Source organism: Chelonia mydas, chromosome 24, assembly GCF_015237465.2.
Source record: "Chelonia mydas isolate rCheMyd1 chromosome 24, rCheMyd1.pri.v2, whole genome shotgun sequence".
Lineage (NCBI taxonomy): Eukaryota > Metazoa > Chordata > Testudines > Cheloniidae > Chelonia > Chelonia mydas.
This window is the reverse complement of record NC_051264.2, coordinates 204,180-230,200: the sequence shown is the minus strand read 5'-3', so window position 1 is coordinate 230,200 and position 26,021 is coordinate 204,180. Positions and strand designations below refer to the sequence as shown.

At 42.8% G+C, this 26,021-nt stretch overlaps 2 protein-coding genes across 6 annotated transcripts in view; one reads left to right on the top strand and one right to left on the bottom strand.

Moving 5' to 3' along the window:
* Positions 1-18,783, bottom strand: part of ASH1L (ASH1 like histone lysine methyltransferase) — a 150,316-nt gene extending 131,533 nt beyond the window's left edge. For 2 of the 4 annotated variants that reach the window (XM_037883017.2, XM_037883020.2), the window contains exon 1: positions 18,486-18,702. The gene's annotated coding sequence lies outside the window, so the exon portion shown is untranslated. Of the gene's footprint in view, positions 1-18,485 lie in introns of all 4 variants that reach the window. The other 2 variants (XM_043535000.1, XM_043535001.1) reach the window with 2 other exon arrangements.
* A 56-nt stretch (positions 18,784-18,839) lies between these two features.
* DAP3 (death associated protein 3) overlaps positions 18,840-26,021 on the top strand; it is a 30,167-nt gene continuing 22,985 nt past the window's right edge. Inside the window, exons 1-3 of one of the 2 annotated variants that reach the window (XM_027830262.3) lie at positions 18,840-19,014; positions 21,805-21,866; positions 23,134-23,180. In XM_027830262.3, coding sequence (XP_027686063.2) covers positions 23,139-23,180 — 42 coding nt within the window. In that variant the 5' untranslated portion in view covers positions 18,840-19,014; positions 21,805-21,866; positions 23,134-23,138. Of the gene's footprint in view, positions 19,043-21,804; positions 21,867-23,133; positions 23,181-26,021 lie in introns of both variants that reach the window. The other variant, XM_007068086.4, reaches the window with a different exon arrangement.

The following is a 26,021-nucleotide window of genomic DNA, read 5'->3' as shown; positions in this document are numbered from 1 at the left end:
CGTCAAATTGCATCCACACTACCTCAAATTCGACCCAGCGAGGTCGATTTCAGCACTAATCCACTCATTGGGGAGGAGTAGAGAACCGAGTTTTAAGAGCCCTTAAAGTCGGAAAAAATGGCTTCGTAGCGTGGACGGGTGCAGGGATAAACTGATCTAACACTGCTAAATCCGACCTAAACTCTTAGTGTAGACCAGGGCTGAGAGTACATCACTCCATTGCTCTGTATTCTTTCATTGGTTCCCACTGCACTTCCAATGATAATTCAAACCCTAGCGCTAATACTCAAAATATTTTTGAATCAGGACTACGTTACCTCTGAAATTGACACTTTCACCCATGACTCAGCGAGACAGCTGCACTCTGAGAACTACACAGCTAACAATATCTAGTTCAAAACGTGTGATAATCAGAGGTAGCATGTTTTTGATCAAGTGGGATGAGGTACCAGAAAAGAAGCCAAAGTCTGACTGCTTTTCAAACATACTGGAAGACCTGCCTACTCCCTAAAGTTTTTCCCACCATAATCAAAATCAAGAAAGAAAGTGGGCCTGGGAGCAGGGAGAGAACCACACCAAGCAGTGCTTTGCAGAGCCAGAAAAGGTTCTCTGGAGCATACACTCTTAGTTACTGTTCAAAATGGACAACAATGTATATCTAACTTACCTGCTCAATGGTAAGATATTATGCAGGTGGCCTCTACAGAAAAGCTTAAGACAGAAAACATCTGTAGTGATCTCTGAAGTTTTTCTAGTTTTACCAGACCAAATTTTACCTAGTTAGTATCATTGACAGATAAGGAGATCTACACGACTGGAATGTTAAAATCACCAGATATAACCTGTTTAGGAAGGATCGAGTGGGCAAAAGGCAAGGTGAACTGGCACTCTGTCAAAAATGTCACTGCCTGTTTCCAAGTCACCAGATGACTCAGAAACAAATAATCCTGAATGCCTATAGATCAATGTTCTAACAGATAAAGACCAAAATGGGATACTAGCTGGTGTCTGCTAGGGACCACCAAAAATCATACTAGAGAACATGATGACTGAATCACCTATCTGTAATGTGTAGGAATAAACGATTCATTATGAGGGAATCTGATCTGAGTGACATATGCTGAAGGTCACATTCTGCCTGCACTAAAATGTCCTTGGAATATCTAAAAGTTGTAGATTTCCCAATTCAAAAAGTGCTGCACCCAACATAAGGGAACCCAGTATTAGACCTCATCTTGACAAATAAAGAGGAACTGATCACAGAACTGAAAATTAGTGGTTGCTTAGGAGCAAGTAATCATGACTTTATCACACGTAAACAGAATAAAGTGCAAACCAGTAATATGTATACTTGGTGCTTTAAAATATCCAAATTTCACAAAGCTGAAAACAATTATAAGCCAAATCAGCTGGGAGAAAGAATTTAAAGAGAAAACTGTGAATGATAATTGGGAACTGTTTAAGAACATCTTACTACATGCTCCAAAAGCCAGGATCAAGCAACAAGACCTCATGGGTTAAAAAAAAACCCCAAAATAATTGGGCTTAGAGTGTAAGTGAAAGCATCCATAAAATTAAAAAAAATATATATAACAAATGGAAAACAGGGGAATTTGATAGCAATTAATATAAACTGGAAACAAGGAATTATAGTAAATTTGGAGGGAAAGCAAAAGGACACAAGGAGAAATCTATGGCTAGCAGAGTCAAGGACAAGGATAAAGAAACCAGAGTGATACAAAATCAACATGTCACATATTAAATGGATTAAGATCTGGCTAACGGATAGGTCTCAACATGCAACTGTAAATGGGAAATCGAGTGGGTGTAATTTTAGTGCGGTCCTGTGGAGATTGATTCTTGGCCCTACACTATTTAACACTTATCAGTGAAGAAAACATACAATTGTCACTGATAAAGACGACAGATGACAAAAATTGGGGGAGTGGAAAATAATGAAGAGGACACATCACTAAAAAAGAGCCATCTGGATTGCTTAGTAAACTAGGCACAAGCAAATAATACATGTTTTAATATGGCTAAATACAAATGCACAAACTAGGATAAAAAATGTAGGCCATATTTACACAACAGGGTACTCTATCCTGGGAAGCAGTGACTCTGGAAAAGATTTGGGGATCATGGTGGATAATCAGCTGAACATGAGCTTCCAGCACAACACTGTGGCCAAAAGGGCTAATGTGATCCTTGGATACATAAACGGAAGAATCTCAAGTAGGAGTAGAAAGGTTATTTTACCTCTGTATTTGGCACTGGTACAACCACTGTTTTAATATTGTGTCCTATCCGGGTGTCCACAATTTAGGAAAGATGTTGATAAATTGGAGAGGGTTCAGGGAAAAGCCAAGAGAACGATTAAAGGATTAGAAAACATGCCTTACAGTGACAGACTCAAGGAGCTCAATGTATTTAGCTTAAGAAAGAGAAGGTTAATGTGGACTTAATTACCGTCTGTAATTATCTACGCAGGAAACAAATATTTGGTAATAGGCTCTTCAATCTAGCAGAGAAAGGAATAAAACACTTCAATGGGCGGAAGCTGAAGCTACACAATTCAAACTGGAAATAGGACATACACTTTTAATAGTGAGGATAATTAACCACTGGAACAATTTACCAACTGTTGTGGTAGTCTCCCCATCACTGGCAATTTTAAAATCAAGAAGGGATATTTTTCTAAAAGATATGCTCTAGAAATTATTTTGGGGAAGTTGCATGGCTTGTGTTATACAGGAAGTCAGACTGATGATCACAATGGCCCCTTCTGGCCTTGGAATCTATGAATAAGTCTACTAAAGACCTGACCATTCCTACTGATGTTATGTGAAAGATACTCAGATGCTCATGTGGAAGATACTTAGGCTTGGAAGGATTAGATTTTTCTAGGTCAATTTCACCGTACACACAAACCAATTAAAAAGTATTTTCATAGGTAATCATCAAAATTTACAGATAGGTAAAGTAAGAAAAGCACTGTTTGAGAATTTCTTAGAGTTTGAGTTAAGGATATCTACTTTCTGTATTTTGACATGTGATATTGACAATTCGTGTTTTAATGGCTATAAAGTTTTTTGAATCTCAACGTCTACTGTCATTAAATAATTATTGTAGGACCATTCCATAACTTCCCACAACACCGAAAATTTAAATAGATCAAAATAAAAAAAAAATGCTCAAAACCCATAATTTTGTGTAACTGCAAAATTTTTAAATCAAAACAGAAAAAAATGCTTAAACACATCTATATCAGTCAAAATTATAAAAAAAAAATCCAATTCTGCCAAGACAAAAGATACTTTATGTGAAAAGTGTTTGTACCCCTAATCTTGCAACTTGCTTTAAGACAGTAAGATCTTTGGGGTGGAAACAGCTTTTTACTGTGTGTATAGCACCTAGCACAACGGAGCTCTAGATTCTAACTGTAGCCTCTAGGCACTACCGTAATCCAAATAATACATTAGAACAGCTAGAAAACACTGAAATGTGACTGGACAGGAAGCAACATACTCCACTTTCAAAGCACTGAAATCTACTCAGAGGTTAAGAGAATGTTCAACTCACCAACAGAAACTAGTGTTAGTTGATGAAAAAATACAGCTGAAATATTTAAACCACAACAGTTACTAGACAAAAATCTTCATGGTAATTGTTTTTCCTACACTGAGCATGTCTCATTTCTAAACTGATGACTTGCTAGTTCATTTGAACAAGCAGCAGCAACCGTCTATAGGCATAACTTTTCTGAGGCCCTCTAGCGGTGAACAATTTCTAGAATTAATTTTCTTCAGCTGAGCCTTCCAAACACTTGTTCTTTGGAAAATAAATGCATCAAACTGTTTTCAATACTCTACAGGTATGTGAGCTGCAAACCACAAACATCTAACAAACAAAATGTAAGCAGTTTAAGAGCCTATATCAAAACTTATAAAGTACCCAAATTGCAATTCTTTCCATGATGGGTTGTTCTGTACTTGGCTATTACTGCTACAGTAAGACAATTAGCAGGTAAGGCATCTATTTTTCAGCTCTTCATGTGTCAACTTACAATTAATGGATCTGATTAGCAAATCCTCAACTACAATATAGGAAGCTATATTTGCAAAGAAAATTGATAACAGTGATCTCACTGACCCTAAAGAAAATCAGCCAGGACTTGCGGTATTGAACACACAAACTTTCCTGCAACTCATGTTGAGTACCTGAAAGCTCCTGGCAGATGCTGTGGATGAGCTGGTGATGCCTGAGATACTGGCCTCCATGATGAATATCTCCCATTCTAAATGCCTCTCAGCTGAACATGGTGACATGCCATAACAATTGCTGATGAGAGCTGGAGATCCTCCTGGAAAGGATGATCTTATCCTAGTTCTGTGGAAACTGAGATCCCTCTCTTAAAAGGAACAGCAAGAGAGCCCTAAAATGTAACCTGGCCCAGGACACTAATATTTCAAAGATCACTAGCTTCCCTCTAAGATGAAACAATTTTTTTTCTTTTTTCTCTTTTTAATTTTGCTCATTCTGTAGACAGATCATTTCTACAGTTATACTCAAGTGACCCCAAGAGGTTCATCTTCTGTCGTGGGGTTAAAGAGCCTTTGTGCACCAGAACTAGGCTGTGGATAAATTCTAGACAGTTCAGATTACTGCTAGTGCTGCTGGACATGATGAAGGTTGAATTAGTCAATTACACAGACAGGACACTAATGCAATCCCTTTCTTTCTTTAGGGCTACTGCTTTCACCCATAGTTTTGGTTAAGATCTTTGAATATTTAGCCAGAACAAAGAGCAGAGCATAATAGAGGACATGCAAGAGAGTGAGTTTGTCTGTGGGGGGGCGGAGGGTGAGAAAACCTGGATTTGTGCTGGAAATGGCCCATCTCGATGATCACTTTAGATAAGCTATTACCAGCAGGAGAGTGGGGTGGGAGGAGGTATTGTTTCATGGTGTCTGTGTATATAATAATGATATTCTGCAATTTCCACAGTATGCATCCGATGAAGTGAGCTGTAGCTCACGAAAGCTCATGCTCAAATAAATTGGTTAGTCTCTAAGGTGCCACAAGTACTCCTTTTCTTTTTGCGAATACAGACTAACACGGCTGTTACTCTGAAAAAAGTAAGAATGAATATTGCTGAGCACACTGGAGATATAATGTAAGTGAACATCTTGGAGATTCACTGATGCTAATAACCAGATGGATTTATGGACAGAACAATGGATTTTGAATACTAATTTATTAATTGTCTTGTTTGCAAACTGGTTTATTTAACATTCAGTCAATCCTCAATTTATTCTGAACAATAAAATGGGTACAACTCCTCAGCATCTCTTAGGTTCTGACATTGCAAATGTTGCTCATGCACTTTGGGGGAAGGGGATATAGGAGCTTGGATTCTAGCCCTCTTTTCTTGGTATCTGGAGAGACAGAAGTTACCTTTAAATAACAGAGCCATGAATTTTATATTTTTCTGTGAGACCTTGGATAAACTATTCTATAAATACACACACAAGACATAACATTTAGTGAGGCCAGAGAGGAATCCTGTGCCATATATGAAACTGGAGATAAATAACGTTTGGATTTTTTTTTTTTTAATTTTATGGAGCCCCATCAATGTGCTTATTCAAGGAACTCTTGGGAGATACACCACCTTTCAAGGTATGTCTACACTGCAATTAAAAACCCAGGCTGGCCCATGCCAGCTGACTAGGGCCTGTGGGACTCAGGCTAAGGGGCTGTTTAACTGAAGTGTAGACGTTCAGGCTCAGGCTTTGGGACCCTTCCCCCTTGCAGGGTCCTGAATTATTGAATTTAAACTTTCTAATGGTTTCATGGGACTTTCGGTCCCCCATCCTTGTTTAAGGATGGTTTCCACCTTCAGCTTCTTATTACCTATACAATTGTTCTCAGTGTTAATCCATGAGAGATGCTATTAAAATAGAGGCAGGAAGTATTTTTTGCTCCAACCAAGCACCTATCAGCCAAAGCTTTTCAATCCCAAGTTTTCTTCCAAACAAGGCATCTTTGATGATGCTGATCTCAGGCTTTCACAAAAGAGCCTTATAAAATCAGCAGGGGGCAGAAAAACCTTCTATTTTTTTTTTTCTGAATTCTAAACTGCTATTTAAAGGGCTGTCTATTAGAAACTAGATTTTTTTCAAATTAGTCAAGTTGAAAGCATCTCTAACTAATTAATCCTCAAGCCACTCACAGGAAGTAAATTGATAAGTATTATCCCCATTTTACAGATGGGGAAAGTAGACAGTGCTTGTGATTCTCCCAGGGCCACATAGCAAGTCAACAGTAGAGATGGAATTAGAACTCAGGAGTTCCTGGCTGCAGTCCCTATATTCAAGACATAAAACCAAACTGTACTTCTAAAAGTGATGTTTTCTACATACTGATATGCAAATAAAAACTTGGAGAGGGGATAAATAGATTTAAGATAAACACATTAATTTTCACTATCTAGAGTTAAAGTACAGAATGCTATGGAAACTCCATGTAACACATACCTCTTGGATCTATGCCCACCCAAGTGCTTTTTTCTCCTTCTCTGTTCTCCTAGCGAACACTGTGCAAAATACCACCAACTCTTTACAGCTGTTTACTTTAAAATGAAATTTGTTGAATCCACCAGCTTGTAAAAGAATCAACAAATTTTTTAAGTGATTGAAATCTTACTGTACTGTAGCTGGATGTGAATGAGCACTTTGTCTCTTGCTGCTACATCTGGCTCCACATTTACTCAAAATAGCAAGACTTTTTTTTTTTTTTTTTTTTTTTTAAAGGGTAGGAAGAATCAAGCTCAATCACACTAAGTTTGCAATTGGCAAGACCAGGGTAAAGTTCACATTCAGATTTAGAGGCTGAAGGAAAAATGGACTGAAACCTGATTTAGCAACAACAAAATTAGTAACCATATTCTAAACAAGTTCACAAAATTGATGACGCTCATGAACGCGTGCCAGGTTCTATTATTTACTCAGGTTTCAGAGTAGCAGCCGTGTTAGTCTGTATTCGCAAAAAGAAAAGGAGTACTTGTGGCATCTTATAGACTAACAAATTTATTTGAGCATAAGCTTTCGTGAGCTACAGCTTACTTCATTGGATGCGTTCAGTTAATTCCTTTCTATTCAGATAGCAAAAACTCACCTAACCACTCATCGTTTTGCCTTGATTACTGCAATCTACTCCTCTTTGACCTCCCTGACACCCACATAATCCCTCTGCAATTCATACAAAATGCACCATGCAAGATGATCATTTGCCTAACCTGATCTGACCAAAGTTTTCATTTATTTGAATCCCAGTGATTCAGTCCTGTGATGGCCTCCCTTCTTCACCTCATCAAATTCAAGATTCATGTAACTGCCTTCAAGCGCCTACATAAAACTTTGCCAATGCTTCTTGGTCTGCTTTTGTACCCCTTCTCTGCCTCATGATGCCAGCTTATATGCCCTTTAGTCTGCTTCTCCAACTAACATCTCCATGCTTTCTTCTGCACTTCTCCTTACACGTAGAACACTCCCTGAACAGGGTGGATAAATATCAATGGTTTTTTAAAAATCAGATTTTTATAAAATTTAAATTGGATTTTTTTATTTTAAGTAAATTTTTTTTAAAAAATACATCTATTTAAAATTAATTTGAAATGATGTCAACCTATGTTAAGACCTAAACTTACTACAATCTATTAAAATCATTCAAATTAAATAAAAAAATATTAAGCAGTGCACATTTGGTGCAAAAGTTTTAAAGAAAATCAAACCGAGGAACTAGTTGGAAATACCTGGCTAAGCTTTTGATATCTAGTTGTAAATCACTGGCTAAACTTTTGCTGGCAGTAGCCTTTTCTGTATGCGCAAACAGAATATTTTCTTCATTTCAGTTTATTCAGCTAGTTCAGTTACGGCCAGTTCATTCAAAGTTAAGAAACCAGGTAGAAGCTGGAAAAGCAGGAAAGCTTGTTTTCCTCTTTCTATGAATAAACACTAGGCGTCAGAATAAAATCTACTAATTCTAAAAACATTCAAAGACACAGGTAACCATAAACAATCAGTGCAATTCTCCAACTACAAATAACACTTCCTTTGTTTAATAAATCTGTTAGGTTTAAATGATAAATACATTCTGATACATTTTTCTTTTTATGTCTCCAGCATATTTGAGGTAGTTTTATTTAACTTATAAATGTAAAATGTTGTTTTGTGCAATTTTTAATTGCATTCTAGTTTTCATCCAAGTAGAGTCTGACATAAGTCATGAGTAAAAATTATTAAACATCTAGCAAATAAGAAATACATAATTCACCATTTTTATCATAAAAATGTAAAAATTTAGAACTCAATAAATATATGTTAAGCTATATAATCACTTAAATAAATGTGTACAGATACAGTGTTTCCTCCTGGATAACAAAGCACAGAAATTAGTGTAAATTAATGGTTATATTTAGTTTTAAATGAACATGTTTTAATGGTTACCAACCTATGAGACCCAGCATTTCATTAGGAAAATAACTAAAATGTGCTAATGCAAAACATGATCAATTAAATCAGGGTTTCCTGTTTGCCGACTTAAATCATATTTAAAAATCAGTTCTTTAAATCGATCCACCCTGTTCATCATTGAATCCACAAGACCGTTACCCTCTCCTCTTTCAAGTCCCTTTTTAATACCCACCTCTCCTGTGACCCCTACAAGAAAATCAATGAATGATAGCTTTTATTTATTTAAAAAGTTCAAATATTTGTAATTATAAAGTTGTGCAGGTAACTATCTGATGAAACCATGTGATGTTACCTACATTATCCGTGCTCTCTCTCCCAATGCTTGCTCTACTCACTATGAAGTCTTTTTTCAAATCAGACAGTAAACTTCTTCAGAGCAGAGAACATGCCTTTCCTATGGGTTTGCACTCCACCTAATACGACGTCCTGATCAAGGCCTTTGTGTACATCCATAATACGATAAGTAAATAGCAACAGTAAATACATTAATCCGGTATGCCAAACATGACTATGTTAAACCAGAGCGATGAATGCTGACTTATGGCCCACAATCATGATATGATAATTGTTTAAGACTCTTATACCTTGTCATTTAATCATGCTGTTTCTCACCTGTTCCTTTCTATTTTTGTTCTAGGGTATGTGTAGTTTGTGATTTTACATTTGAGTTTATGGAATTTTTACTTTATAAAAAAGAAGCAACGATAACCTCTTACTTCAAAAAGGAATAGCTTGTAGTATTATGAAGCTTTCAACTACATTGTTCAATTAATTTATTCCTGGATGGTTCAAGTCACCAGACGTTATTGTAGATTTTGTTACCTCCTCCAATCCCCTGTCAACATTCTTATGTCATAATCACTATTCTGATCCAGAAACCAGCTCTTATACCCCCACTATTATATTTCTATTCTTATTATATGGGACTTTTATCCATTGAGATTCTCCTTCATGGCCCTCTCTATTCAGAACTTCTCTTTCAACAGGGTATAGAACACTTTACGTATTCAAGCGCATTAACTAGTTTGTATGAGGCAGTGTGAAACAGTGGCTAGATCACTGAACTGGAAGTCAGGAGATCCTGAATTGTATTCTTTTTGGCTGTGCCAATGACCTGCTATGCAACCTTCAGCAAGAAATTTTACCTCTCTGATTCAGTTTCCCCATCTGTAAAATAGGTATATGTATATAGTCTACAGATAAAAAATGCTATAGGAGTTAATTATACTAAAAAGACAGAATGAGGGTTGGATAGGTCTATGGTGTATATATGAAATACAAGGGTTGAAATGTTAATTTCACTGTCTTATCAATTAAGGATGCATTACAGAATATGACATGATTTTATAGGTGTCACATGTGGTGGGTGATGCACATATTAGAATGCCTAATGAGAGTTCGTGGCTTATATACTAGACCAGGGGTCGGCAACCTTTCAGAAGTGGTGTGCCAAGTCTTCATTTATTCACTTTAATTTAAGGTTGTGTGTGCCAGTAATACATTTTAACGTTTTTTAGAAGGTCTCTCTCTCTAAGTCTATACAGTATATAACTAAACTATTGTCGTATGTAAAGTAAACAAGGTTTTCAAAATGTTTAAGAAGCTTCATTTAAAATTAAATTAAAATGCTGATCTTACGCTGCTGGCCCGCTCAGCCCACTGCCAGCCTGGGGTCCCGTTCACCTAGGCCGGCAGCAGGCTGAGCGGGGCCTGTGGTCGGGACCCTGGCTGGCAAGGGGCTGGCAGCCAGAACCCCAGACCGGCAGCGGGTTGAGTGGGGCCGATGGCTGGGACCCCAGACTGGCAGTGGGCTGAGCCACTCAGCCCGCTGCCGGTCTGGGGTTCCGTCCGCCGGCTCCTGCCAGCCAGGGTCCCGGCTGCCAGCCACACTCAGCCCGCTGCCAGTCTGGGATCCCGGCCCTGCCCACATAGAGTGGGTACCTACCTTTTCCCTGGTTCTAGCCCATTCTCTTCCTCTCTGTCTGCACTGAGCTGAGGGTGGAAGTGCACTGAGCACAGGGCTGGGGGTGAAGGAGCAGGCTGGGGGTTGGGGTATAGGGTCTGGCCAGGAGCTAGAATGAGGGAGGGGGCTCAGGAGGTTTGGGTGTGGAGTGCCTACCTGGGCAGCTCCCATTTGGTGCAAGGGGTGCAGGTAGGAATGGGGGTGGGGGGGTGTGCAGGAGCTCCCATTTGGTGCTCACGGGGGAGGGGGTGTGAGAATATGGGGGGTGCAAAAGTCAGGGCACGAGGTGCGGGGGGCTGGGTATGTGTGGGGGTGCAGGAGTCAGGGCTGGAGGTGTGTGAGGAGGATGCAGGAGTTAGGGCATGGGGGGCTGGGTATGTGTGGGGGGTGCTGGAATCAAGGCTGGGGTTGTGGGGGGTGCAGGGGTCAGGGCAGAGGTCTGGGGGTGTGGGGGGGGGTGTAGGGGTCAGGGCAGGAGACTGGGGTGTGTGAGGGGTGCAGAGATTAGGGCAGAGGGCTGGGGTGTGTGTGAGGGGGGTACAGGGGTCAGGGCAGAGGGCTGGGGGTGTAGGCTGGGGTCGTGGGGGTGCTCCCAGCCCCCTGCCCAGAGCGGCTCACGGCAGGGGACTGAAGGGGATATGCCCTGATTCCACCCCCCTTCCCCAAGACCCCGTCCCCACCTCTTCTCTGCCTCCTCCCCAGAGCAGCGAGTACGCTCAGGCCCTGCTTCTCCCTCTCCCTCGCAAGGGCCATCAGCTGATCAGCGGCAGGGAGGGAGAGGAGGAGGGGCAGGAAGGGAGGCTGGGGTGGAAGCTTGCCTGCCCTGCAGCAGCAGCAGGCAGGACCAAGCTTCTACACCCTACCCCGTGCCAAGGGTGGGGGGGCCGGCAGAGAACAGCAGGCCGGGGTGGGCAGGATTTTTAAGGGCACGCTGCTGCCTGCCGGGGTCCCGGCCTGGGTTCGGCAGCGGGTGCTGACGCGGCCAGCGGCTGGGACCCGGCAGGCAGGCAGCAGCGTGCCATTAAAAATCAGCTCGCGTGCAGTCTTTGGCACACATGCCACAGGGTGCTGAGCCCTGTACTAGATGATGAAGATGTACAGAGTGCAAACATAAGACCATATCATGCTATTGGGCTCTAGAGAGTGGGCAGAAGACTATGAGAGCAGATTTAAGGTTCTTTGGGCTACCTTACCTTTGTGTTTCCAATTTTTAATTAAAAAGTCTTCACTTTTTTTTTAAAAAAAAAATACAGCATAGTTAAGTTCTCTCACCACCCTTTAATTATTGATATATATTTACTACCTTAACTCCAGCTTTATTATTTATGCCCCGCATTATGAAGGATAATGTACCAGAAACAATAAAACAATATTTCACTTTGAATTCTCTCTATACTGCAAAGAGAATGCCTTTAGTTATGCTGAACAAGAACTAAGGTTGCAATATGGAAATTAGGAACAAAGATTCAGGTTTTGTTTTCTAAAGGTGTTAGGCTAGAGGATCAATTTACCAAACTTTAACCAGCTTTAAGATCAGAAGCATTACCTGGTTAGGGTAAGAGAATCAGGCTCATGGTGTAATTCTGCCTCTCTCCAACTGTGGGGCAAAACATGCTGTCTACAGTCCACCTGATATTAATTTCTACTTAACAGCATTGAAGTTCTGGAGCAATATTTCACATTTAATTTTCTATAATCGTAACAGCATCATGATTTGTATCAATGGCCCTGTGGCATGTCAATTGTTTAAACTACTTTCTATAGACTCATAAGAGTTGTAGACATGAACAGTTTCATTGTTTGTTAGTTGCTGAACTGAGAACGTCTTCCTTTTTATAAAGCATAACTAAATGGATTTTGCTGTTCAGTATTAACGTTATATTAAGTGATTTTTAGACAATTGTTGGCTCCCAGGAGGAAATCAAGTGGAACTGAAATATTTTGGAATACATTTGTCTTTAAAACTGGGGAAAAAACCACCAACACAAGAGACGTTTTCTTACATTTACATCTTAAAAAAGCTAATGTGTTTTTAAAAAAGCATAAGTTTAAAAAAAAAAAAAGGAACTACTCATTCTACACTAATATCTACTAGAACAGATCCTGGTTTCTGCTCTCTTCACTTCTTGAAGAGAGATTAGAATATTTCTTGTAGTATTACTAAGAAGTTCAACACAAGCACCATTTGGTTTAACTGTTATTCTTTATGGTTTAGTTACCTTATAACAAAATTCAAATTCCTTTTAACAACAAAACTGATCTGGAGAAATAAATCTAACCTCTACTAAAACAGCATACTTGCAATGATATTTTGAATGTTTCCACAGGAATCGTTCCCTTATTCACTACACATCCTGTATATAAATGACTTACTGCTTGTCTATCTGACAGACATACAGAGTAACACACAGTGGAAGAGGCTATGCAGGTGCAACCAGTGTAGAAAGCACTTCTAAAAAAATCAGGTGTCTAACTATGATTTAGGAGAGCTGAAGATTCTGGCCTGTGTTGTAATACATGCATTACAAAGGGGGGGAGGGGGGGATTAAGATTGCATGAGCAACCCTAACACTGGCATTTCTTTACTCCTAGGTACTGTATAAACACAGAGTAAGAGACAATCCTGCTCCAAAGAACTTCATTCACCTCATCCACATACCATGAGCCCAGGTTCATGTACAATAACAGCCTGTCTCAGAAATAATACAAGCAACAGCCCCTTTCCCCTTCCATGGCTACTGAAAAGGCAGGGTGAATTCTCTGTGGAATCTGAAATGGCCAGCTAAAGTGTCCAGTTAGTAAATAAAAGAGTATGGATAAGAGTAAAGACTAGATGACTATACAGACCCATAACCATCACATAAGAATAGCCATACTGAGTCAGACCAATGGTCCATCTAACCCAGTATCCTGTCTTCCAACAGTGGCCAATGCTAGGTGCTTCAGAGGGAATGAACAGAACAGATAATCATCATGATCCATCCCCATCACGATCAAAGGGGATTTATTTGAAGGATAACGAAAGGGACATTTCCACTGACCATAGCAGATCATGCATTTTCCCATTAAAATATGCAGCTGTGGTCCATCCATCCCAAGAATTCCCACATAACTTAGGAGAAACCACAGAGCCCCTCAACCCTGTTAAACACAGGCTCTGCTGTCAAAGGGCCTATCTCAACTCCACAAATTGCTGACCATACTGTTGAGCAGTCCCCCATAAAAAGTCCCATAAAATCTGCCACTGAGCAAGAAAGTAAGAACTCCATCCCTTCAAAATAAAATAATACACTGTTAACGTGCTCCCACCCCTTCACAAACATGAGTAAAATCCCCTCGCCAAACAGGCCCAACAGACTAAGATCCATTCCTTCTTGTTCAAATACAGGTTTAGCTGCCTCATGGGTTATCTTGCAGATCGCAGATGACTTCAGGGAACTCAGAAGCATACTGAAAAAGAATGTCCAAATGAACTTCTCTGTGATCCTTCCTGTCCCATGAGCAAAGGAATACAGAATGCAGAAAATTCTGAAAGCGAAGCACTGGCTAAGTGAGTGATGTAGGGTGGAGGTTTTGGGTTTGTGAAATATTGGTGCATCTTCTATGGTGAGACACAGATTTATAGTTTGGAGGGCCTCCAACTGAGTAGAAGGGGGACCAATCTTCTTGGGGACAGGCTGTCTAGAGTAAAGTAGTTAAACTAATAACAAAGAGGGAGGGCAAAACGAGGGAAGATATGAGTACTTAGCACAACAATCGAGATGATGAGAACATAATTAATCAAGCAACCTAAGGACATGAAGAGAAGAAATTCTTTAATAGCCTATAAACCAAAGCTAGGAGCCTGGGCAACAAACAAGAGGAAATGGAATTGTTCATCTATGAGCATAAATTATAATTAAGGCCCTATTTCATTCGTGATATTGTGGATCCTACAATATTAGGCTTCTACTGCACTTTTGATTTTAATTACTTTACTTTGCACACTCCATAATTTTGCATACATTTTGAGTATGCAATTAGTACTGCACTAACATTAAATACCTGTAAAATGTAAAAGGCTAAAATGACCAGACTTGGACTTTCTATAGCAATTGTGTTAAAACTTTTAGTCTTCTGAATTTTATATTGTACCGGTCACTTTTTATTTGTTAAATGAATGTAATATAGTTGCAGCAAAATGTCTGGTTATCAAAAAAATCTGTAGGCGTAACATAATACTGGAGCCTTTATATATCATTCCAGCAATTTTTTTCTTAAACAAATAGGTCTACTCTGGCTTTTCCAAATTGCCGCTATTAATAAAGGTCCCTTATTACTTTTCTGCGATTTTCCATGTCTTGTCCTCAACTCAGCTGCAATTATTTTACCTCTGTATTTGGCACTGGTGCAACCACTGCTGGAATACTGTGTCCAGTTCTGGTGTCCACAATTCAAGAAAGATGTTGATAAATTGGAGATGGTTCAGAGAAGAGCCACAAGAATTATTAAAGGATTAGAAAACGTGATTTACAGTGATAGATTCAAGAAGCTCAATCTATTTAGTTTAAGAAAGAAGATTAACAGGTGACTTGATTACAGTCTATAAGTACCTACATGGGGAACAAATATTTGATAATGGGCTCTTCAATCTAGCAGAGAAAGGTATAACATGATCCAAGGGCTGGAAGTAGAAGCTATACAAACTTAGGCTGAAAATAGGGCATACATTTTTAATAGTAAGAGTAACTAACCATTGGAACAACTTATCAAGCATCATGGTAGAGTTTCCATCACTTTTTAAAACAAGACTGTTTTTCTAAAAGATATGTTTAGGCACTATTTTGGGAAAGTTCTATGACCTTATTATACAGCAGGTCCGACTAGACCATCACAATGGTTTCTTCTGGGCTTGGAATCTATGAACTGTTAGGGAACCAACCTCTGAATCACAATATTTCCTGACTCCTGATTGCCCTATCCACCCATGTTCAAATACAGGTCAGACCATCAACAGTCACCCCTTCTCCAAACACAGGTTTGATCCTCATGGATCTCCTAGTTACTTACACTGCCCTATAACCATTGTACGGGAGCACCTCAAATATTTAAAAAAGAGAAAAATCTCTCTCCCACGCGCTTTCTGACAATAAGAGAAATAGTCTGATCAGTTCATTTTTTTAAATGTATGTGTGAGAGAGTAGGTGTGTTGTGAGCCTGTCTCTCTTTGCACAAAAAGTTTATTGAGGGAAAGCCAAGCCTAAGACAGGTTGTGCATGGAGTTCTGTGGTCATTTTATTTACTGCAGGAGAGTTCACAGACTAAGTCTACCTCCAGCGCAAGTTGAGTTTCTAAGGCATGAGCTTCGCCTATCAGTCTGCCACCCAGTCCCCTTCAAACATATGTCCTACTGCCAGGATCCCGCTCTCTGCACCTCAGATACAAGCTACAAAGTCAAGTATTCCACACATCGCTCTGGCCTGTCAGGATTTTCATCTCCCTTGCCCAAAGCACAGGCATGTCTGCTAGTGATCTTACATTTGAAACACAGGGCTTCCCAAAAGAAATCCCCATCTCCAAACTAATTGAACATGGAAGAGAATTCCTGCCAAATACAGGCACAACCGTCAGGGATCCTTGGCATCCAAATTTCCTACTTTCAAAGAATCTTATCCCTCAAACACAGGCAAGACTGTCAGTGATTCTCCCTCTCCCATTCTATGTTATGCAAGAGTTCAGGCTAGATGATCAAATGAGGTCTTCTATCCATAAAATTTATGAGTTTACCAATCCCAAATATAAAATCAGTTGGTCAGAAAGCCCCTCACATCTTCGTCTAAAACAGAGGATAAACTGTTAGGGTTTCCCTGGCCACCAGCCACAGGTTTAAGGAGGGGACATCCCCATTCCCAGCTAAACACCGGCTGAAATGTCAGAGGATTTCCTGCCACTTTCCCGCAACCTTGCTGGGAACCTACCCTTTCCCAAACACAGGCTTGGCTTTTAGGGATTCCCCTTGTTAACCCAAATAGAACAGACTGCCCGGGATTAATCCTGCCAACCTAAACACAGGCTAGAATGTCAGGTAGCCATCTCTCTTATCCCTTCTGACACAGGCTGGCCCAGGGATTTCTCTCCACTAGAAACACACAGATATATAGAGCTGTCATGGACCCACCCTCTCTTCACTCATGGGACAGACTGTCCGAAGTTCCCACAGTCAGGAACATCAATGATCCCTTTCCTCCCAAACAGGACTCCAGATATAGGCCTTATCAAGAATCCTTACAAGCCTCGATGGGTATGTCTACACTGCAGCTGGGAGCAAGCCTCCCAGCCCAGGTAGACAAACTTCTGCTAGCAGGACTTGAGCTACCATGTGAATAGCAGTGTGGACGTTGCAGCTCGAGCTGGAGTTTAGGCTCTCAAGCCTATTGGGTTGAGAGCCCAAGCCACAACATCCACACCGCTATTTTTAGTGCATCACCACAAGCTCTGCTAGCGAAAGTGTGTCTTCGTAGGCTGGGAGGCTTGTTCCGAGCTACAGTGTAGACATACTGAAAGTCAATGATCGCCTTCCCCGACCCCTCCAAACGTAGACCTATCCAAGATTCCTCACCCCCACCCTAAACACAGGCCTATAAGGGATCTCCCTTGCAAATACAGACCCATCAGGGATTTCACTCCCCCACATACTTGTATCTCCAAACACAGCATTTCCCAATCCAAGGTCATACCCCCAGGAAGAGTCAGACTAATGCAATGAGGATCCAGAGCAGATGAGAAGAACTGGATGACTCTGAATCTGACTACTGATCCATCCCAATAAAAAAAACGTGAGACTGTGGGCACTTCCATGAAAGGCACTTGCTTTCCACCCCGACTACCAAAGGGCTCCTAATTAAACTGAATGGCCACATGAACAGCTAACTGGCCTAAATACTCTCACACAAGCCTGATTACTAAACAACTCCCTGCTTCCTAACACACAAGCCAGGCTGTGATGGATTCCCTCTCCCAAGGCACAGGGCCTGGCTCTCAGGGATCTCCCTGTTCCCCCCATGCACCAGGGGTGGGGCTGGCTGTCAGGGATCCCCCCCTCAAGGTACAGGACTGGCGGTCAGGGAATCTCCTCACCCGCCCTAAGACTCAGGCATGGCTGTCAGGGATTTCCCTCATCCCCTAAAAGCACAGACCCCAGCTGTCAGGAATCTCTCTCAGCCCCAGGCACGGGGGGAGGCCGGCTGTCAGGGATATTCCTCCCCCTTCCCCAAGCATGGGACCCGCCTATCAGGGATCTCCCCCCCTCCCAGGCACGAGCTCTCAGGGATAGTTCCCCCACCCCAGACACAGCCCCTGGCTGTCAGGGATATCCATCTCTCCCTCCCACAACAGGCACGGCCCCTGGCTGTCAGGGATCTCCCCCACCTCTAGCCCCCCCCAAGCAGGAACCCCAGCTGTCAGGGATATACCCCCACCAGGCACAGGCCCTGGCTACCAAAGATATTCCCCCCCCCCCGGCCAGACACGGCCCCCCCACCCCCCGCCGGCACGGGCTCTGGCTGTCAGGGATATTCCCGCCCCCCCGCCAGGCACAGCCCCCCCTCCCCCCGCCGACACGGGCCCTGGCTGTCAGGGATATTCCCACCCCCTCCCCGCCAGGCACGGCCCCCCCGCCAGGCACGGGCCCTGGCTGTCAGGGATATTCCCACCCCATCCCCGCCAGGCACGGGCCCTGGCTGTCAGGGATCCCCCCGCCTCTCGCCCGCCCCCAGGCACAGGCCTGGCTGTCAGGGATTCCCCGTACGTATCCACGGCCCAGGAGAGGGGGCTGGTGAGGGCCCGGGCGCCGCATGCGTGGGTTGTTGAGCATCCTGTTTATCGGGGACGGGACGGGGCGGGGCCCCTAACGCGGACCCCCTGCCCAGGCTCCCCTCCCCCCGGTCTCCGGGCCTGTGGAGGCTCCGGTCCCCGCCCGGCCCAGCCCGACACGACCCCCTCCTCACCGTGTCAGCGACAATACGGCCAAGGCCGGGGCCGGGTTCCTCCGCGCCGCATCCTCCCGGCCGCCCTCACGGACGGGGCCAGGGCGGGACCCGGACCAGCCCGCCGCCGCTTCAGCCCCTTCTCAGAGAGCCGAAGCAGCGAAACCAAAATGGCGGCGGCAGGCGGCAGCGGCAGCTCCAACCTCAGCGCGAGCGAGCGCCTCGTACCCCGCCCTCCTCGCGCCTGTCCACGCCCCCAGCAGACACACCCCCTGCTTTGCTCGGCCCCGCCTCCTCTGCAGATCCCATTGCCTTCCAGGGCCAGGGGAGGCTGAGGGCGGGTTTAATCTGCTGGGGGCGGGGCTCAGAGAACTCGGCTCCCCATTTCCGCGCGTTTTTGTTCCCCTAGCAGGTTTGTCCTTTCAGAGCATCCGTAGTAAGCAGATCCCTCCATGACTTCCGTTTCTTCCCGTGTAAGATGGCGGCGCCCAGGGGCGTGCTGGGAGAGTTGTGAGCGGTCTAGTGGCTTGTGCGGGGTCCCCATCTGCCGGTGAGGCCTCACGGGGTCCTGTGCTTGGGTGAGCGAGAGAGGCCCTCCGGCACGCGGGCAGCTGTATCCCGCTGTTCCCCCGCGTTTGGGGAGGGGCCGCTCGCGGGACGGTGATGAAGCGTGTACTTGCCGCTGCGGAACCTGTGGCGACGCGAATGGGGTCCTAAGACGGCTCGGTTGTCAGGGGCCCAGGGAGGCAGCTGCCCAGCCCGCAGCACCGCTCCGGAGTGGTGGGGCAGTGCTGGGTCTCAAGAGTTTTCAGAGGCCTCAGCTACGGGCCCTCGAAAATTCCGGGGAGAGCGAGCCAAAAACACCCATCGGGACAATGGAGCTGGGACCCCAGCCTGAGGGCTAGTGGCTTTGGGGGGCAGGGCGCCAAGTTTAACGCCCTCTACCCCGGCCCTCACTCATGGTGTCTTCTGCTTTTACCCCTATTTTATATTTGTTCATTTCCTACAGGATCTTCCCTTTGCTATGACCTCTTCTCTATCTCCCCCACCCAGTAGTGTTGCCCTTTGGAGTCTCACTGGATCCCAGCTTGGTCCACCCATGCTGTTGCTTTGACTCACAGTGTGAAATCTGGCACACCTGCCACTTGTCAGTTATATTTGGCTCCTAATGTATTTTCCTTGTTGCCCTCTCAGTAATTTCCACCTTTTCCCTCCAAATGCTATGAACCTTCGGGTCCCAGTATCCCTTTGCCACTCTTCTGAAAGGGCCTTCACCCCCAACAAATCTGAAAGCCTCAGATTTTGGTGTTGTGAAGAACCTTTGCAATTTGGCTGACTCAATGTTCCTATTCATAACAGACACAGCAGTGGATATGCTCAATGATTCCCAAGCGGCCATTGATTGAAAATTAACCAGTATCTTCAGTTCTTGCTGCTGCTTTTGGGACCTCTGTGGGTAGCAGTGACACTGATAGTCTGATCACTCTGTGCTGCAACCTGTGAAAGCTCTGAATAGACTAAACAGTGGAGCTAGTTACTGGAGAAAGGTGAAGCTATAGTAGGATCTGGGAACGGTACCTTGGCAGAACTGTCAGCATTTTAACTTTCCTTGCCCTCTGGGTAGATTGCAGCCACCATTTTTTACAGCAGTCTGAGACTGCTATTTTTTATTCTTTGCCTGTTAGATATCTGAAACCTTTGTGTGTGCATGTGGGGTAGCGTGAGAGGGAGAGATTGATGGGACACATTAGAAGATATTGGTAAAGAGATATTTGGGGAGGAGCAGAGGGAGAGCAGATGTGAGTGGGGTAGAGAATACAGTGTAGGGAGAGAGGAGATTCACTATGTGAATCTGCCATGGAGGGTGTGTGAAGGAAAGTCACTGTGCTTCTCCTGCCATATCATTTCCTTTTGGGGTTCTTGAATCCCATGGTAAATACACCAGTACTAAACATCCAGTTTTTAAAGCTTCTAAAGAATCTTGTTTTTCAGATTAATGTAGGGAGGGAGACACCAGATTAGGGTTTCTCTGAGGTGAAGATGCTTGTATATGTAACCTTCAGGCTACTTCATAGAGAGAGTTTTCACTGGTAAATTAATTGTGTGGCTGAGATGCCTCCAAAATTTCTTGCTGTTTACTTTTTAAAATTACTATCCACAAGCAATTTCAAAATAAGGTGCAAACTTTAACAGTGAGGGTAACTACCGTAGGAACAATTTACCTACTAACATGGTGGATTCTCCATCACTTGAAGTCTTTAAATCAAGATTAGATATCTGTCTAAAAGATATGTAATAGCTCAAATAGAAGTTATGGGTTTGATGCAGAAATTATTGGGTGAGGTTCTTTGGTTTATCTTATACAGGAGGGCAGACTAGATAGTCAGAATGGTCCCTTCTGGCCTTGAATTCTATGTCTCAGTGAGCTGCCTCTTGCTCTCCAGAACCAGCAGTAGTTGGTGTAGGGCCTTGTAATGATTTTCTGTGACACCCCCCCCCCCCCCCCCCACAAACTCACTCACATATATGGTGGTTCAAAACTATGCCCGATTTGAGATGGATTCTCTATGACTTGAGGAGGCTTCCAAGTAGCACAGTTGATACTGCTGCTCTGAAAGTGGTCTCAAAAGACTGAATTCAGGTTTCTTCAGTGGCAGAATGTGAGTGGCATCCTGGATTGTTTTTGAACTTAGTCCTTATTTTAATAAGACCAGGCACAAGTCAGTGAAATAGCTGTTTATAGTAGAGAAGTTCATGACTCCTAGACAAAGGGGTTAAACTCTTGTGAAAAAGTTGAATTACTCCTTTCTGTTCCTCACCAATGTCTTGTTATCATTCTATGTGCTGGCACTGGAGAGTAGAATGAGCTAAGAATTTCAGGAAGTTTTTTATGTGGCAAAACAAAAACTTGCTCTTTTAAATTTGTTTCTTGCTGATTGTTCAGTGTGAGATCAGAGCGCCTCTTTACAAGGCTAATGTAATCCTTCCTTAAGTGTTCAGTTATTTTCCTTCCTCCTCAGCATAATGAGAATTCCAGATACAATTCCACCCAGTTAAAAAGAAAAGGAGTACTTGTGGCACCTTAGAGACTAACCAGTTTATTTGAGCATGAGCTTTCGTGAGCTACAGCTCACTTCATCGGATGCATATGCATCCGATGAAGTGAGCTGTAGCTCACGAAAGCTCATGCTCAAATAAACTGGTTAGTCTCTAAGGTGCCACAAGTACTCCTTTTCTTTTTACGAATACAGACTAACACGGCTGTTACTCTGAAACCTTCCACCCAGTTAGTAACCTTTGTCTTCCTTCATAAATTAGCTTTTGTGTTTCCTCTGTGCAGAAGCTGTTAACCACAGGAAGATCAGAAGCTATTGGTTCCTGAAAGTCATCCACTCCTGAGAGGTTGGTGTCTTGCTCTGAATGTATAATATAATAACTTCTCACAAGTGCAGGGTTTTTTTAAATCTGTTACATTTTGTGTTGTGTTCTCACATGCCCTTTAGGATAGTGCTATGAAGACAGCCTTGAGCACAAATATCCTGATTGAATTGATTTTTGGGACCCTCTGTTCTTTCCTCAATCTGTCTATTGTGCATTTTGCTGCTTTTCCTTCTGTCATGGTAACCAAAGCTGGCTGTTGAGAAACAAACTCTGACAGATGGAGGAGCAGGAGCGAATTGAGAAGCTTTCTATGTCTCCTAGTGTTGTCTTGCATGATTTCTGCTTCATACTATCTAGTAATATTAAACTGACTTCCCTTATTCAGAAAGGGGATCATCTTTTGAGTCAGCCTGTTAAAATCATAAGGAAATGGGAATATCCATCCTTCAAGATAGCTGAGTGCAATACCTAGGCTTTCAGTCTTTAAAGCTACTTATCAAGTATGGTGCTTATTGCAAATATCTCTGCAAAATATCCTTCTCCGTTAGATGTAACTGTTATGCTGTCCCCCAAGGCAGTGCTGCTGTTTTAATAACCTGCTTTACTGTTGTGAAGCACATACACACCACCTGATGCTTTGTCAGAATCCTATTTATCTATTTAGATGGTAAGCTCGTTGAGCAGAAACAGTTTGTCCTCTATGTTGGGTATAGTTGACACTAAACAAAAATCATATATTTCCCAAAGTCCTTCACCTTGGGATTTGGGAGATGCTTACATATCAAGTTTTTGTGTGATATTTGACATATTTTTAGCTAACTTTTTGAAGAGCGTGGACATAGGATTCTGAGTAAAGGAAAATCAATTGCTTGCAAATAGTTCTAAAGCCAGAAGGAGACAGTGCAAAGTTTTTCTTCATTCTCATTGACATAAAAAATAATTTATGCCCAACTGGATACATAGTTAACCTGACTTCATTTATTCTCTTGGGAGCTCACTAGGATTCTCTCTTCATGGAACAGGCTCACAGCATGACTGATTAGAGAGAAGATGGAAGAAGAGCTCTGTGTAAGCTCGAAAGCTTGTTTCTCTCACCAGCAGAAGTTGGTTCAATAAAAGATATTTCCTCCCCCACTTTCTCTCTCTCATATCCTGGGACCAGCAGGGCTACAATAACACTGTAGACACCATGGCTGATTACAGTTCCTAAGACACGCATTTGACAACTTGATAGGAGAGATCAGATATTGTGAATTGCTGTGAGTAAACTCCACTCTTGTCTCTGCAGGGATAATGCTGAGAAGTGTGAAAGGAGTGATCTGCCAGGGGCCCAAGGTGAGTCCTGCACTGGCTCTGTGAAGTATATCCTTTGCTGGATCTCCGTCTTGGGATCTGGAATGATTATAACTATAAAGCGTCCAGAATGCTATTTTTCACATTATACTGCATAATATAAGTCATTTTGAAAACAGAAAATCTGCTGGATTTGCACTAAAGTCATCCTTTCTCAAGAACATTGAGCAGCACTACCCTTGGTAAGAAGATCCACTACTGATGATGCCCTTGATTCTTTACTGTGCCTCCCGAGGGGGTATGGCCCAAGAAGGCGGGTAAAGATGGGGCAAAGATGGCTTTTGTATGCTCTTTACACCTCTGGGCTTGGCTGCAGGCCTATCTGCCCCCTGTGTGACTCAGAACAACTCTAGGGGGCCACTTATGGGTCATGCTCTTGCCTAAAGTAGCTGAAGTGCAGAGTAATGTGGTCCTGCTCTGGCCTGGCATGCGCCCCTATCCTGGGGACACTGTCAGAAGTAGAATCATGGGGTCATCTTAATGACCTTACGCTTGCTAGGGTTTTGTCCCTGGGGGCTTTCTGCTCTGGGTTTTGTCCCTGGGGGCCAATTAAATTGGTTCTGTGGCCCTTTTATGGCAAACAGCAGCACAGTTGTGAGGGCCTTTGTCTTCAGAAAGATTTAACCCTCAGAATAACAGCTTTTTGCATGTCAGTCTAGTCATGTGACTACCTTCCAGCAGCTCTTATGGCCTTTAAATCTCAAATGTTCATTGACTGAGGAATGTAACTTCATCTGTCAGCAAACCTGCAACCCTAAATTGTTCCAAGTGGCCAGGAAGCAGGCTCCCAGCTTCTGAATGCAAATGGATTATAACAGCAGTTCATCTTGCCTATTTTCAAGCTGTAAAGTTTTGTGAATTTATGGTTTTAATTGTAGGATTTTTACCTGCTTGTGTGTAAACTAGGAATTTAAAAGCCAGGGCTGGATTGAAGCATAGACACTTTAGGCCCTGTCAAGGTCCCCATCTCCTGGAGCCATGTTACATCAGACTCTAAGCTGTTTTTTGAAAAAAAAGTAAGGGCTTGTCTACATGAAGTTTTTGTACCAATTGAACTGCTTGAAACCAGTATAGTTAAAGCAAGCAATACCCCCCTTGTGTGGATGCAGTTACACTGGTATAAAGGTACCTTCCTACCAGTAGAACTCCGCCATATTAGGCGGTTATGTTGCTTTAACTTTTGGTAAAAAGTACTGTCCCTAGCCGAAAAGGTGAAGTTTGGTACTACACCAAACTATACAACTATATGGAAAAAATACCGGGTCTAAGTTTCTAGCCCTTGTGATGGCAAAGAAAAGCCTGAATATGTGAACCAAATAAAAGCAAGACAACAATACCTTCCAGAGTACAGACAGCATGAAAAAATGAGGTATGAACTGCTCTGTGCATCTCAACTAGGTGCTAACTCCAAGACCCAGTGCTGGGTGGTTAAGGAAATGCCAATGCCACCCCAGAAAAGGACTCTGTGTAGCAGGAGGAGAAGAGTGCAGTGGGCCCACCAACCCTACCCAAGAAGATTCATCCAAGTTGCTAGGGGTCCTTCTTACTGCTACCTCTGCCTTTCTGGGAAGTAAGGAGGGGGCTTAGTGCCACAGTCCTGCCTATTTATGGATAGAATCCAGAGTCTCAGTCTGTTTTGCACTAAGAATACTCCATTGCATCACTAGCTCAAAGATTACACTTGCACACTCAGCATGTGTGTCAGTATACTAGTCTGGGGATACAAACAATGAGCAGGATTTAAAGACCTAGTGCACTACCTCAGAATGTAAAATCTACAGCTTTGTGAACACAATGCTAATGCATTAGCTTTGCCCGTCTGGGGTGAATCATGAATAGTGAAGAGGGTCTTCTAGTTGTTTGTTCTGTTTATATCAGGGTGACCTCTTTTGAGATGACTTCTAAATGCTCTTTTGTCAAGAACTGTATCATTCCTGTGCTGCAGAGGGAGAACATACAAACTGTTTCCAGAGACAAGATTCCTGTTGTGCAGTGCCATATTTATCACTGAGACCTGCATAGAATGTAGGGAATCGCTTTTATGGTGATTTATTGAATAAGTGCATGGCAAGTGAGCTGCAGGGATTCATGTAGAAACAGCTCCACCTTATGGCTTTTGGCTTCTTGATGAATCCCTGATTTAGCATGGTTGTAGGTGGCTTGCCATTTAAGAGGTTTGAGTTAGATTACTGTCTTCTGGCAGACAGCAATTTAATATAAATGCCACTTGCTAGGACTGAGATAAATTATGTTCAGATCGCATTTGAACAGCTTGTTCAATTTACATACCTGCTTTTCAAAATTAATTAAATGAAATCCTGTGATGAACTGAAGATATGAATACACAAGTATTCCATGTGAATAGCTTTACAGCCTTGAGGGTGAAGTTGTAAGCCATCATCTTTCTTGCCCCCACTATAAGGGGCCAAGCTGTGCCTTGTTGTTTTAAAAAGTCAAGGCATGTAGTGTATATATTAATGGTGGTCTAGGAGTAAACCTTTTATGGTACAAAATAAAAATAAAGCTTTTAAATTCCCCTAACAATAACTGGTTTCAGAGTAGCAGCCGTGTTAGTCTGTATCCGCAAAAAAGAAAAGGAGTACTTGTGGCACCTTAGAGACTAACAAATTTATTTGAGCATAAGCTTTTGTGAGCTACAGCTCACCTCATCAGATGCATGCCGTGGAAAATACAAACAACAACTGGCAATCTTTATCAGTCCCTCTTCTTGGCTCGTTTGCTGTCTGTGACATAAGAATCTGTCAGTTCCAAGGACTGAGTGACATTTGTTGCTCCCATACAGGAGCATCATTACATGTAGAT